The following is a 15354-nucleotide window of genomic DNA, read 5'->3' on the forward strand; positions in this document are numbered from 1 at the left end:
TTTCAACGGATCTCCAGATGACAGAGATCGTAGGGTGGTCTCTTGCGCCGGCCCCTGCTGAGGTCCACTCCTAAAACCTCTAGCTATTTCCCCACCCAGGGTGGGCAATCGTGGAGGAAGGAGGTGGGTGGGAAAACGTGCCTTAGAATGCCCCCTCTGAGGTCAGCGTTGGGGACCAAGAAGGCAACCAGCCCCTTGGTCCTGCCAAAAATACTTTGGCTGCCCCTCCTCGGAGCGCATGCGTTCTGCCCGGCGGTGCTGCAGCCCCCTTTGCCCTTGCCCAGGCCCAGCTCCCCGGGCCCGGCATGCTTCGTTTCCATAGAGACATCAAACAGCCGCCTGGGAGCTGCGGGGAGGAGCTGGGGCCGCGCGGGCGGGGGCTGGCGCGCCGGCCGCCTTTCGCCCCTCGGGTATCCAGGGGGCTTGGGGAGGGGGCTTGCAGTCTCGCGGGAAGGGACTGGGCGGGGAGGGGGAAACCAGCCAGCCGAGGGGGATACGGGCGGGCGGGCGGCAGAGTCTGTAAAGGCAACCCTTATTTGCATTGCCGATGCCCTCATGCAAGAAGTAGTGGCGCCTAGTTCTAAATTGGGGGGTGGCTGCTTCCCCCCTTGAGGCGAGAAATGCTCTTTGCATATGCACAGGAGCCTTCTCTTCGATGGCGTCCTACCTTCCAGGGTTGAGTCCTGCGGTTCGAAGCACGTCCCGTTGGGATATAGGGTTTTCAGGTTCTTCCTCAGGACTGGTGGGGCATGGGAGAGTAGGGTTGTGAGATCCAGACTGGGAAAGGCTGGGAGATTTAGGGATAGAGTCTGAGGAGAATCAGGACCTAAGTATGGATTCAAATGGGTCGCCGTGTTGGTCTGAAGTAGCACAATCAAATCAGAGCCCAGTAGCACCTTTAAGCCCGACAAAGGTTTATTCAAGGCGTGAGCTTTCGAGTGCAAGTGCCTGAGGAAGAGTGCTTGCACTCAAAAGCTCACCCTTGAATACATCTTTGTCGTCTTAAAGGTGCCACTGGACTCTGATTTTATTGACCTCAGTATGGTACAGTTCCATAAAGTCTACCTTCCAAGGAATCCATAATTGTTTCCAGAGGAGCAGACCTCTGCAGTCTGAGCTGTAATCCCAGAGGATCGCCCCAGGTCCCACTTGGAGGCTGGCATCCCTTTTTTTGGATGACGTGGGTGGGATGATGTGTGGAATTGTATTTATTTTGTAATGGGATGGGTATATTTTTGGGATGAGGTGTGGAGAAGGGGGGGGAGAGCTGTGAAAGCAGATCACACTGGTTTGCAGACTGGGATGAGGGATGTGTAACAGATGAAAGGGGTGCAATTATTTGTAGCTATATATGAATGCCATGTTTCTTTCAGAAACGCAGAGCCCTGCAATTGGGGTCAAACTACTTGGAATCAGCAAAATCCCCTGGCACTTTTATTGCAGCACAAGATTTTATGGGCTGGAGCCCAGCATTGGATCCATCTCACATTCAACAAAACCATTTATTTATTCTGCTCTGAAAAAGATGCAAACCGGACTACCTCTCTGGAACTGAAGAGAGAGCATTTCTGAAGAGAAAGCCTGCTAGTTTCTCCAGAGGGCTAGCTGTGTGTCCTTACAGCCAAATTAAACGGGAGTCCAGTAGCACTTTTAATGGTTAACAACATTCATTCCAGTCTTTGTGAGTCACAGCTCACTTTGTCAGGTGCATGAAGTGCCTGTTCAGTTATGAGGTACGTTTATACCCAAAGCTGCATACAATTGGGGGGGGAGGGGGAGATGACAAAGAGAGGATGGAAGGTACAGTTTCCCATGATAAAAATATATGGCATTTGCATTGTAAGCAACAGATGAAAATCAGATCCCGCCAGTAATCCACTAAGAATTGGTTTGGACCACGCCAATCTGTTGATGAACTGATAAAAAATAATCAAATTCTGTCAACTGAATTAATGCATTTGGCAAATGCAAAACCTTATGCTGACAAAAAGTTTATGCTGGAATAAATTTTGCTTTGTGTCTAATTTGCTGCTGAGCTCCTGATTAATAACAGTGTTTTTTAAAAATAGTACACCAAAAGGGCATCAGTGCTTGGGCATACTCAAACATTAGTGCCACTGCCTGGATAGTGCTAAAAAGCTTTTCCTGATGGCAGTAAATATAGGTGAGCTCTGTTATGTAAATCATATCACAATACCTAAGTAAACAAACAAAGCTCTTCATGCTCAGGGCAGGAATATGTCGGTGGCCTTGAATGTAGCTTTCTCCTGCACTCTAACAGCATTTTTGATTTTCAGTTTGGTAGCGCTTGCTAATTTCTTTATTGCAGAGAATGAGCAGACACTGCATATCACATGCTGTGGATGTCTGTCCCCAGTTCTGGTCTGCCCTGGGCTCCTCCATGGGATGCCAATAAGAAGAGTGGGGATCAGCTGATGGGTTGCCAGTGACATATCACCTTCTCCCTTCCAGGTGGCTGTGCAGTGCGCCATGACTGACGTACCTGTTCCTGGGGAGTTGCTGTACTGGCATTGGAGCTGGCACCAAGAATATGCAGGTGAATGGCCCTGGAGCAGCTGGATCTAGCACTACTGTGCCAAACCAGTCATTTGCAACTGGCTTTTTCCTGTGTCAACAAGAACAGTCCAGTTTCAAACAATTGCTGTAGCACAATATCCAAGTGCAATACATGTGAATGATGCCCACATTTCCCTTGCTGAAAAGGGTTTGATCTTAAAAAAACAGCAAGACCTAGAAGGGTTATAGGAGCTAGGACCTCAGATCCCAAAGGTTGTTTCTACTGACAGAAGGAATTTCCATCAGTGGATTTTCCTCACCTCCTTCCTCCCAAATACCTCTCTGGCAGAGGACTCTCGGAAAATAGCTTGAGGAAGGAGGTGAAGGTCTACAGTGGAAGGATGGAATTGTTGAAAATCACCTCCCTCTTCTGTTAGCAGATTTCTTTAGGAACTAACTCAAGATTTCTTAGTGTTTTGAAATTGTGAATGTTTAGCTGCATCTGCTCTTCTTTGATTGACCAGAAGAGTGACACCAGGGAGTCTGTGGGGCTGCATTAATTGAGTCTCTTTCGGTCTCTTGCAGGTGTGCTCAAAGTGTAAAGCAGGAGAGGACAGTCATACTGGAGGGCTCAAGCAGCCTGGAAGAGGAGGTAAAGCAGCATCTCCAAGACATGTGTGTCCCAGGATAACAGCACGATTTCTGCACACTGTTGGCTTGCTTTAGTGTATTTCCTTTATCCTATACTAACATCCAACCTCGTGTCCCCCCCCAAATAGCTTGAATGTGGTCTAAGATGTACCTGTTTTTAAAAACCATTGGAGATAATCTTTCAGAAAGGGTGCACAACAATATTTGTCCCTTCTCCCCATTTCATGGGTCCCTTGCCTTGCTTATGAGAAGGAAAAGGTTACGAAAAAAGCTTCTCTGAGTCAAGGAAATAGCCAGAGCAAAAGCCTCACTGGCTTTGTTCTTCATGGCAGTAGCTCCTACTTAGCCTCCCTCCTATTCCCCCTCCTATAGCACTGGTTCCTACATATAGGACTGCCCTGAATCTCGTCATAGGAGTCGTTCTGTTGTTCAATTTTTAATCGTATTTCTTTAATCTTTAATACATTTCCCCCCACCCTTCCTCCAAGGAGTTTGGGGCAGCTTACATCATTCTCCCCCCTCCATTGTATCCTTACAACAGCCCTCTGAGTTATGTTGGACCGAGAGAGTGACTGGCTGAAGATCACCCAGGGAGTAGGTTGCCAGCTCCTGGTTGGTAAATACCTGGAGAATTGTGGGCGGAGCCTGAGGAGGATGGGGCTCAGGGAAGGGAAGGACTTCAATGGGGTATAATGCCATGGTGTCAGAAGTGGTCATTATCTTCAAGTAAACTGATCTCTGTGACCTGGAAATGCTGAATCCTAGGAGATCTCCAGCTGCCACATGGAGGTTGGCAATTCTACCAGGGAGTGCCATGGCTACAGAGATTTGAAACTGGGTCTGCCCGGTCTTTCGTCAAGAATCTCAACCACAACAGCATGTTAGATCTCATCGGTGGTCAGGCCTGCTCAGATTGTGTCTTTTTCGTATGTCTTCCAGTAGCGCTGCCCTCCACTGATACGGATTTTGGCATCCTTTGAACATTGAGCTTTTAAATAATCTGTCCCTAACTCTGGCCCCAGTTGGCAGGTTGAAGTCTGAGGGAGACGCAGGCCCCAGGGTGGAACGCAAATGTCTGCTCCCCATTCGCTGCCAGCCATCCAGTGTGCCCAGCACTAGCAGACGGAGGCGGGAAGGTGAGTTGCTGGGATGTTATTGCCAGTGTTGTTGCACAATGGGGTGATGCATGCAAGTTCAAGCATTTGGAAATGAATGTGCCACTGAACACATGGCCCATCTGAATCTTGAGCTTTATGGAGCTTTGCGGAGATTTGGAAGAACTCCCTCAAGACAAAAGCAGCCCGTGATTCCAACTTGGATCGAATGCTGTCAGATGTAAATATCAATATAGAGGGAAGACTGACTGTACGCCAAAGAATCAGGGAAGGTCAGGAATGGCCATGTCATTTTCTTCAAGTAAACTGATCTGTGTGATCTGGAAATGTTGAATCCTAGGAGATCTCCAGCTACCACCCGCAGGCTGGCAGCTCTACCAGGGAGGGTCATGGCTGCAGGGATTTGAAACTGGATCTGCCTGAACTTTAGTCCAGGATCTGAAAATCAGGGAAGGTCAGGCATGTTCATGTCTAGAACAAAGTGGGATAGCAAGAGCAAATGAAATTGGCTTTAGTGTAATTTTTAGAATTTTATCTAGACTGCTATGACTATTGTGTTTTGTATTTTACTGATGTACCCTGTCCCAAGACTAATTTTGGGTATGTTAGAAATCTCCAAAACAAACAAACAAATTCGGTTCCCTTACTGGACGGTAAGTGGTTACGTTGGGAAAGTGCTCCACATCCCCATGGCACCAGAATAATATGCCCTACTTTATCCTGGGAGTGGCGTCTCTCTCAGTCTCCACACACACCCATCCCCAAATCTCACCCTTAGTACTCCACTGCAATTCTACCTGAGATGTGGTACCCCTGACTGTTGCTGTTCTGGCTTTCTAGCTGGAAAAAGAGGTGTGTGCGACTGGACCTGGGCTCCACAATGTCTCAGACAAAGGACATTTCATGAGGTGAATGCCTCATGAGGTAAATATTTTGTGAGGTAAATACTAGAGAGGGCACACAGCATGGAGGCTTAGCCAGTCGTGTCCTTTTTTTCCAGCGTATGGAGACTCTCTGATATATGGACGTTCGCAGCAGAGCATCAACTTCAGACTTTCCTTCAACCCAGAACGCCTTAAACAAGCCAGACAATTTGTGGAGAGGGCCATCAAGGTGAGGGACCCCACAGGCTCAGCCAGCCTTTATGCCTTATCCTGTCTGACTCCCTGCCTCACAATACCAGTTCAGTTTCTTTCAGGGGAAGTGCCGTGGATGACCACAATCCTAAGAGCTGAAGAGAGTCTTGTAGGCCATCTAGTCTAGGCCCCTGGTCAGAGCAGGAAATTCCAACTAAGGCATATCTAACAGAAGGCTGTCCAGTCTCTGCTTGAAGGGAGAGCCTCTCCCAATTCTGTTGTCAGACCGCAGTTAACATTATGAGGTTTCTCCTAACATTTACCCAAATCTACCCCCATGTAACTTAAGCCAATGACATTTAGCAGGGTCTTCTGGAGCAACAGAGAGCAGGACTTTGCCGCCTTCTCTGTGACAGCCATCCAGGTATTTGGACAGTTTGTGTTTTTTCCATTCCACCAGGCTAAACACACAAAATTACTTCAGCCTTTCTTCATAGGGCTTATTTTTCAACCGTAGCCTCAGCCATCTTCACTTCCTTCCTCTGGACCTGTTCCAATTTGTCTATGTCTTTCTTGAAGGGAATTCCACATGAAGTCAACTCGCATTACTTCTTATGACTTAGATATTCTGCTTTTATTAATACTGCCTAAAATGACATTTGCCCTGTTTGCAGTGGCATCACCCTGCTGGCTCGTGTTCCACTTGTGATTGATTACAATAGCAAGATGCAGTTTCACTTCGTCTGTTCGCTTTCCTGCAATGCAACATGGTTAATCTTCCCCGTTTCTCTCCAGCAAAGGAAGATCTTCATGGTCCATGGCCCTTACCCTGTGATCCGGAAACGACTGCGTGGCAGGGGCTGGGTGGAAAGAAAATTTCCCAAGTTGCCTAAACCTGCTAATAAGCGAGTGCGCATGCCTGACGGGGAGCAGGAAGATGGGGACGATAGCGATGCACCAGAGGATGGTATGTTCCACAAGAATGCTAGCCGTTGTCCTATTTTCTTGGGCCTGTACATGGCCTTCCCTGAGGCCTTCCCTGAGGCCTTCCCTGAGGCTTATTGACATTAGTACAGAGAAATCTGATGTACCACAGTTCTTATTTTCAATCACGATGAAGTACTTTAATGCTTGAATGTTTCCAGAACCGTAAGTGCTGATATAGCACCACTGATAATGGTAGAGAACTCTACATACCAATTCTCCTCTAGTGAGATGAATAATGTGGCTGGTATTCTGTAATGGAGAATTCTGGCATCGTAATGGAGGATGTGCAACATCAGCATTTCTGAGCATGCTTAATCCAGTTAGAGACTTAAGCAAATATTGCAGTTACTAGATCTAAAGCCCATTTCACTCAGGAATGAAATGGGCGCTAAATGGCCTCGGAGCAGGCCCACCCGCCCCCGAGGCTCTCTCGAGCCTTCTCCCGGCTGGCGGAGCAGCCTCGCCGGCCGGGAGAAAGCAGCACAACCAACCCCTCACCTATGGCTGTCTGGGCGGGTGAAGCAGCCAATGGGAGCCGCGCTTTTGGCTGCTTGGGGCGGGATGGACACTCGGAGGGGCCAATCAGGAGCCGCTTTGCGGTTGGCCCCTCCGAGTTTTTATCCCGGACAGGGCCCGCCCTAACTCCTCCCACAGTGCCCTTACTGCTTTATTCAGTCCGTGGCGCTCTGCGCCACGGGGCTGTTTAAAGATATCCAAATGGGAGAGAAGAGATCTTGTCAGATCTCAGAACTAGAGAGAAACAGAATCTATCCAGTGGCTTAATAAAGCTTGAAAAGATAAAGAGTCTCTTATGTTATTTATTCAGGCTTCGACTCTGCCAGAACGGTCTCTAGATTTGTTTTCCGTTTTCAATCTTTCGTCAGTGGCAGTGAGTCCGTCCTTGTTAATATTTGAGTATAATTAGGCAAACGCTCCTGTATCATGGAGAGTCAAGGCTGTGAGCTCGTGCAACAGATCTCAGAACTAAGCAGGGTCAATACTTGGAAGGAAGACAGTCCTTAATTCTGCTGAGGAAGGCAATGGGAAACCACTTAACAATAGCTTGGTGTAGTGGTGAAGAGCGGCATCTTCTAATCTGGAGAGCCGGGTTTGACTCCCTTCACATTTAGACAGCTGGCTGACCTTGGGCTTGCCACAGCTCTGCTGGTGCTGTTCTCACAGAGCAGTTCTGTCAGAGCTTTCTCAGCCCCACCTCCATCAGAGGTTGTCTGTTGTGAGGAGAAGAAGGGAAGGCGATTGTAAGCTGCTTTGGGACTCCTTCGGGTAGTGAAAAACAGGATATAAAAACCAATTCTTCTCCAGTTTATGCGCAAACACATGTGTTAAAAATGGAAAGTGGGGTGTTTGCAGATTTAAAAAATATATTCCAGACATGAAAGACTTGATAAAGGAGGTCGTGTTGGCTTTTCTTTCAGTGCTGGATGATAGAGAGGCAAAAGAGTTATCTAATAGCTGCCTTGTTCCATGATGTATCGTGTCCATCACATCTCATAGCTACTTACGATGATAGGCATAAACTGTGTTTACAAATACTGCATAATATCAATGATACCAGGACAACTTAATCTCTCCCTCTCTCTCTCTCTCTCTCTCTCCCTCTCTGTCTCCTATGAAGTCTTAAAAGGAATTTTTGCATGATTGTTTCTTTCCATGTCCATTTGCACTGGTCAGTCCTGCCCTTTATTTATTTAATATATTTATATAGTAGATTTATAGTGTACCTTTCCCAGTGTGACACAAAGCAGATTACACCATGTATTGATGCAATCAATAGAATGAGACATCTAATAAACTATGGGACCAGGAATCTGAATAGATATAGAATACTAGACATGATAACAGAATGCAGGTGCAGTGCCAAAAATGGTATTATACCAGTAGAAAACAATACAGTGTCAAGAGAGTAATACATGCAGGAAATGGATAATATATCATATGCACTGTGGTGTAGTCTGCAAGTCCCTTTTTCGGTATAAAGTGCCTTCCTTAACCTTTCTGCCATAGCTTAGCCCTGTAGAAAGCCCTTCAGCATAACTCCATTTTACAGAGCTTGTAAAATGACAGGTGTGTGGGAGCGCTCCTGACTCCCTCACAAGCTGGGAGCCAAACAGAGAAAGCCCATTGCTCTTTGCTGGCATCTGCAGAAGGCCCTGAACAGATGAGGGGAACCGTCACAGCGGAATATGGGAGGAGGGGTGGTGCAGAAGGTAACGAGGGTCCAGGATCATGCATGGCTTTGAAATGAACATGGTAAAAACTGATGGACAGCCATGGGAGTGACTGCAGAATGGGTGTTATATGCATGCTCTGCCTAGGTTTGGTGCCTAGGTTCAAGCCTGCCTAGGCTTGAAACCAGAACGTTCTCAGAGGAAAACAGGACGGTATTCTCATCTTCAAAACTGCTGCTTAGCCCTTCTGTGTTGTATTTGTTGTGGATCACCTTTTAAGTCCAATGATATTTTGTTATTGATAGGCAAGTCAGCAAAAGCAAGGATCGAGTCCTGTAGCTTCTTAAAGACCCAACAGGATTTTCAGGGCCTAAGCGTTCGAGGGGGATTTGGTCAGAAAGAACCTTTCAAAAACATCACCGCTTGGGGCCAAATTTCTGTATAGTAAGAGCAGCTGCAGAGGAGACTTGTGTCTTACTCAGTATCCGGCCTTCAGTGACCTTTAGTGGATAAACATAGCTTACCTGTCATAAAGGTAAAGGTATCCCCTGTGCAAGCACTGGGTCATGTCTGACCCTTGGGGTGACGCCCTCCAGCGTTTTCATGGCAGACTCAATACGGGGTGGTTTGCCAGTGCCTTCCCCAGTCATTACCGTTTACCCCCCAGCAGCAAGCTGGGTACTCATTTTACCGACCTCGGAAGGATGGAAGGCTGAGTCAACCTTGAGCCGGCTGCTGGGATTGAACTCCCAGCCTCGTGGGCAGACAGCTTCAAACAGCATTTCTGCTGCCTTACCACTCTGCACCACAAGAGGCTCGTGCGATTCGGCAGCAAGCTGTCATAGGGTTGTGCGATTCGGCAGTTGAAGCGGCCGTTCGCGAATGGCCACTTCAGCTGCCGAATCGCACAACCAATTTTGTTTTTCTCCCCAACAGCAGCCAGCCAAAGTTGGGTGACATATTTCAGAGGGGCTGCAAAACAGAGCTCTTCCGCCAAGCATTTGGCTGGGGCCTACAGAACCCCCCCCCCAATCAGATACGCCCACTGGTTACATCGTGGGGCAATTCCGGCCTGACCTCTCTGCAGGGTTATGGTTGAAATGTTCACAGTTGTTATTATTTATTGGATTTTTATACTGCCGCTCCCAGCAAGCTGGCTCGCAGCGGTTCACAATAAAAAAGTATCATAAAGACACAATCCAAAATTCTGAAAACTCATAGAGTGCAATTTACAACAATTCCCCATAGTACATAGCAGATAACATGGCAGTAAAAATATATACACTATAAAAATCCTCCCCAACATCTCAGAGCCATTGTAGCCAGTATGGCTTACAATCATAACAATTGGTGATAGAAATCCAGGGGGTCGATCATCCAGCAGCTCTGGACCCAGTCTAATACGGAGCCCTGGAACCGGGGGTGTTGTTGTTAATGTTGATGCAGTTACTGAGGTGTTTGTATTCTATCATATTGGGTCTCATGTCCTCTGTGAACCTCCCCGAGTTGCAAGGGAGGGTGGTATAAAAATGCAATAAAATAAAGAAGTAAAATATTTTTACTGGAGTGCTAGGTTCCCAAATGCACACATGTTCTGTGGTGTTCTGGTTTCACCTCCTCCCCCAACTTTAAAACCATATTTAAAACATTTAAAAATGTACTCCCCTCAAACCTTTGAAAACCCTTTATTATTTTCTGCAAGCCTGGGTTTTTTTCTTCTTTAATGTTAGCTGTCCCTCCCTTGTAAGCTTTTTTTGATCTGCCTGGCGGGGGGAATGTCTAACTTGGGAATTAGAAATCTGATTACTCTTAGAGTGCTGCCTGGTTTTCATTAAGAAATGGTATAAAGACATTTGTATTTCCCCAGACGTTTGAATTGGGTAAAGCTTCATGTCTGGCACCATGTTTTGTTCTTCCTGACTGCTTGCTTTAGAAATGCATATCCTTCTTGACTGGTTTGAATTCATTCGGTATGTTTGCAGAATTGTTTGATTTTGTTTTTATGGCACACTGTTTTGTTCTTCCTGGCTGTTTTAGGACATATATATGCTTTTTGTTCAGACAGCTGCCTGGCTTGTTCGAATCCATTAGGTTGGTTTGCCTGCTTGCTGAATTGTTTCAGCTATTTTTTTTTCAATGTGTCCAGAAATCACTGTAGTTTTCTAGTTCTCTCAGATTTGATGGGGTTCTTCCCACGGGAAGTGGCAGCTGAGAACTTTTAAACAATAAACAAATATACAGCAATAGTCAGATAAGTTCCCATCCTCACATGAATGCACCATCGTCATTTAATTGGGGATGGGGTTCAAATGTATACAAGAAGCCACCTGTCACAAGGTGGGTTTACCTTGGTCATTCATATTTTTCATGCTGTCTTTCTGACCTTCCCCCCCAAAGATGAAGAAGAGGAAGAAGAAGATGAACAGGATGATGATGCAGATGGCACCTATAGCCTCATGGTAATCTTGGTGCGAGACCCCCTTCAGTTAGGGTTGTCAGGCAGCAGGTGGGGTCTGGAGATCCTCAGGAATTATAGCGTATCTCCAAAGTATAGGGATCCCTGGAGAAAATGGCTCATTGGAGGGTGGCATTGTACCTTCCAGTGGTCCCTCCCCAAACCCTGCCCTCTCAGGCTCCAATTTCAGATCTTCAGGGGTTTTCCTGCCCAGACTTGACATCTCTACCTTCAGTGCTCCACCATCATTCTCCCCATGCCCAGTATTATCTTACTTCTCTTCCTTGAGAGCCAGCGTGGTGTACTGGTTAAGGAGCAGCAGGCAGACGTGTGGGCTTCTGGAACGCAGTCACTTTAAGACAAGCCTCGCCACCGGGAACCAGGAAGTCTTTGAACTGACGCCAATCAGGGAAGACTGCTTTGTTGTGCAGCACAGAGAAGGGAGTTAATTTAAAAAAATCAAAAATCTGCAATGGAAATCAAATTAAGTGTAGATGGGAGGCATGCATTCGAACTGAGACTGGGTAAAAAGCCCCGTGTTTCCACCTAACTCTGCCACTTGTGCAATCCATGGTGCTGTTGCTCAGGGCTCACCCACTAGTTAAGTTTTCCTCTTCCGGTGACAGTCAAGGCTGGTTCGCAACCAGATCCCCTACTTCATCTGGACTAACCGCCGTGATGTCATCGACTGCCGCCTTCTGCGCAAGGAACAGATGATGAACCACTACGCCAAGGCCGGCACCTTCACCACCAAGGTGGGCAGAGTTCCTTTCACACCTGGACTGTATCAATAACTTTGTGTGTGCCCACGTGCATACGTGCATACGTGCATACGTGCTGTTATTGTGCTAATGAGGCTGAAGCCTACAAGGTCTGAGTTTGTGTGTGGAGGATGGGACAGGAGTGGGATCAAGAAGCTGAACTCCTACAAAGGTGTCCCCTCTTTCTCAGGTAGGACTATGCCTCAATCTACGAAACCTGCCATGGTTTGACCAGGCTGATGCTGATACCTTTTTCCCACGTTGTTATCGATTGGGAGCTGCGGATGAAAAGCATGCCTTCATTGGTAAGAAGCCCAAAGCGCTGTCCAAAGTATGCTACTTAAAAACATAAATAAATGATATTTGAAGATGGCGCTTCTCATGTACATGGGGTTTTTAGTGGTCTCCCATCCAAGGGACCGATCAGATCAACGCCTGCTTGAAGCTTTGACATGACTGCAAATTTAAGATGCTTCCAGCCACCTGACAGAACCTGCCTCCTGTGGGTACGTGGGGTAGGGAAAGACTTCTGGCATCTACAGCAGAAATCTGAAACTTCAGCAAACCCAAGCTTTGCAACTGAAATTCCAGACATGTAGTTGTTCCCCCTCCCCAAAAGAATTCAACCACAGAGTTGGAAGGGGCCAGACAGGCCATCTAGTCTTACTCCCTGCACAATGCAGGATCAGCCTAAAGAATCCAGGATAAGTATCTGTCCAGCTGCTGCTTGAAGACCACCAATGAGGGGGAGCTCACCACCTCCTTAGGCAGCCCATTCCACTGCTTAACTTCTCTGACCATGAACATTTTCTTCCTACTATCTAGCTGGTAGAGTTCTGTACATAGTTTAAACCGATTATTGCAGGTCCTATCCTCTGCTGCCAACAGGAACTGTTCCCTGTTAAATTAAATCAAAACATGAAGCCGGAAATCATGGGGTCACAGCACTTTTCCTACAAGGAAAGGTGAAAGAAGCTGGGAATTTTCAAGGGCATGAAAGAGCAGCATACATTTATGCATGGGGTAGAGAGAAGTACTTGCTCTGGTGGCCAGATGTTTTTGCCACAGGGAAGGAGATCTTGTGTCATTTGTATTATGTATGAATGGAGTGGACATTTCCTGAAAGCTCTCCTAGTCCCTGGCTTACTTTGTAATCGATCTTATTCCTCTTATGTGGATGTAGATGGAATGGTTGTCACCCACTCTTGAAGCGTTGTGTGTGTTTAAAGTGCCATCAGGTTGCAGAGTAATTAAGGCAACGGCAAAGGTTTTTCGAGTCAAGAGAAATTCAGAGGTGGCTTGCCAGTTGCCTGCCTTTGTGTAACTACTGTGGACTTCCTTGGTGGTCTCCGATTTAAGTACTAACCAGGGCTGACCCTGCTTAACTTCTGAGATCTGACAAGAGCTTTCTGCTTTCCGCAGGGCCTGCAAGACGGAGCTCTTCCGCCAGGTCTATGGCTAAGGCAAGGGCAGTAAGGAAGATCATGGCCCCCCCTGCCCCCCGTTGGGTGCCCTTGGGTGCTCTCCGAGTGCTAGTATTACAGTTCGCTAGCACTGGGTACGGCCTCCTCCTAGCCCACGTGATAAGATATCATAGAATCATAGAGTTGGAAGGGGCCACACAGGCCATCTAGTCCAACCCCCTGCTCTACGCAGGATCAGCCCTAAGCATCCTAAAGCATCCAAGAAAAGTGTGTATCCAACCTTTGCTTGAAGACTGCCCGTGAGGGGGAGCTCACCACCTCCTTAGGCAGCCTATTCCACAGCTGAACTACTCTGACTGTAGTCTACTGAACTACTCTGACTGTATGGGTAGATGGGCTGTGTTAGATTTCGCCATCTGTGGTTTTTTGGGATTGATGGATGTTATGTTTTTAATGTTTTTTTTTTTAATTGGGGTTTTTATGATGGATTGCTGTGACCTGCCACGAGACGGTTCGGGAGTGGTGGGAAATAAATCCTATAATAATAATAATAAGAGGGGGAGGAGGCGAGCCTGGGCTTATTCATATCTGTGTCCTATGAAGTCATAGCAGAATAAAAATTTTTACAAGGCTATGTGTCCATTCTTAATTGTTGTCACCCTTCCTAGGTCCCGGGAATGGGCGTGTGACAGAACAGGTATAATGCTTGTTCTCTCTGTCTGTCTCTCCACCTTCTTTATTGTGGCAGAGGATTTCCAGCTCACCGCAGCTAGGAGCCTTCTCAAAGTGGTGGTGAAACGATACTGGCGCGAATGTCCCTTCATTACATCGCTGGATACTTGTGAGGACGAGCCTCCCGAGGTCAAGGAGTCTCCAGGTGAGTGCAGCTGGCAGGGCGGGACCTGGGGGATCCCCCGGAATTACAGCTCATCTCCAGACTACAGAGATCAGTTTCCCTGGAGAAAATGGCTGCTTTGGAGGGTGGAGTCTGTGGCAATGGACACAGTCTGCTTCTGCTTGAATATCTGAATCCCTTTGCTTCCAATGGCCTTTCTCCAGCCATTTTCTGCCTCTGAGAATAAATTCCGAGAGGGGGAATGGGAGGAGCCAATGGGAGTGCATCAGATTCAGCTCTCCCACCCCTTCCTTTTCCATTGTGTGTGAACTCAAGAAGGCTACCGCAGACCAAACTGACAAGCAGAAAGCCACTCTGTCTTCCTGACTCTTCCCTGGGGATGAACTTTTGATAGTCGGTGCTTCCCTATCTGATTAAGGCACTTCGACTCTAAAAAGCTTTTTTGCCCTTGAGAAAACCCTGACACATTCTTCAAGCTTAGAGAAAGCCCAGAAGTGGTGCAATCGTGCAGCATATGGTTGGGAAGCATCGCTGTGCACATGCCCCTCCCCTTCTCACCCCCTTCAGGCCCATCACTGGCCATTTGAAAGGGAGGGGTAGGTCGACATGACCATATATGTTCATATCCCCCACTCAGGAAACACTTCCAGGGCTGTCAAGAAACCCCAGGGTTTTACAAAACTCTGGTTGAGAAAGCCTGGCTCAGACCCTGCAAGTCTTGTTGATATCTATGGAAATTTAACCTCAAATCTACAGATCTACAGGACTCAAATCTTGCCATTTAAGCCATGTTTATGAAATCAACCTGTGTTTTCCTGTTTTCCACTATGGGTACTCCCCTGGCTGTTTTGATTCCGGGTCAGCACTACTGATCCTTGCTCCCTCTTCCCTCCCCCCCACAGGCAGTCTTGCAGCTCACTCTCTCTGTTTGCAGAAGCCAAGCCCTGCGCCAGCCCCAGGAAAAAGCCCAGCCTGTCATCCCAGCTACTGGAGACTGCCATCCGCGCCTGCGAGGAGCATCTGAGCAGCTTGAGGCACCAAGACATTGACAAAGACGTCGAGTCCCCCTTGCTCATGACGAAGGCACACTGGGAACAGTTCCTGCAAGGCTACTACCAGGTAGTCCAGTAAGTATATAGGGAATGTGAACTGACATCTACACCATGAGGCCCCCAGTTTCTGAGACCAGAGGTCCTGAATATTACTCTGCGTTCACATAAATTATTAGACCCAGAATTTCCATTTCAATCACAGTGGAGCCGCTTCTCCGATGTAAGGAGCGTTCCGCTGACGGAATGCTCGTCTTCCTCCGGAGCAGGACTC

General features: G+C 47.4%; 1 protein-coding gene across 1 annotated transcript in view; it reads left to right on the top strand.

Moving 5' to 3' along the window:
* TTLL3 (tubulin tyrosine ligase like 3) overlaps positions 1-15354 on the top strand; it is a 36190-nt gene that overhangs the window by 13190 nt on the left and 7646 nt on the right. The window contains exons 7-16 of the mRNA XM_077331335.1: positions 285-410; positions 3103-3169; positions 4191-4304; positions 5284-5396; positions 6155-6326; positions 10933-10994; positions 11617-11745; positions 11942-12056; positions 13924-14052; positions 14966-15158. Of these exons, the coding sequence (XP_077187450.1) occupies positions 285-410; positions 3103-3169; positions 4191-4304; positions 5284-5396; positions 6155-6326; positions 10933-10994; positions 11617-11745; positions 11942-12056; positions 13924-14052; positions 14966-15158 (1220 nt within the window). The remainder of the gene's footprint in view (positions 1-284; positions 411-3102; positions 3170-4190; positions 4305-5283; positions 5397-6154; positions 6327-10932; positions 10995-11616; positions 11746-11941; positions 12057-13923; positions 14053-14965; positions 15159-15354) is intronic.

The sequence above is a fragment of the Paroedura picta genome, chromosome 3, assembly GCF_049243985.1.
Source record: "Paroedura picta isolate Pp20150507F chromosome 3, Ppicta_v3.0, whole genome shotgun sequence".
In the NCBI taxonomy this organism is placed as follows: domain Eukaryota; kingdom Metazoa; phylum Chordata; class Lepidosauria; order Squamata; family Gekkonidae; genus Paroedura; species Paroedura picta.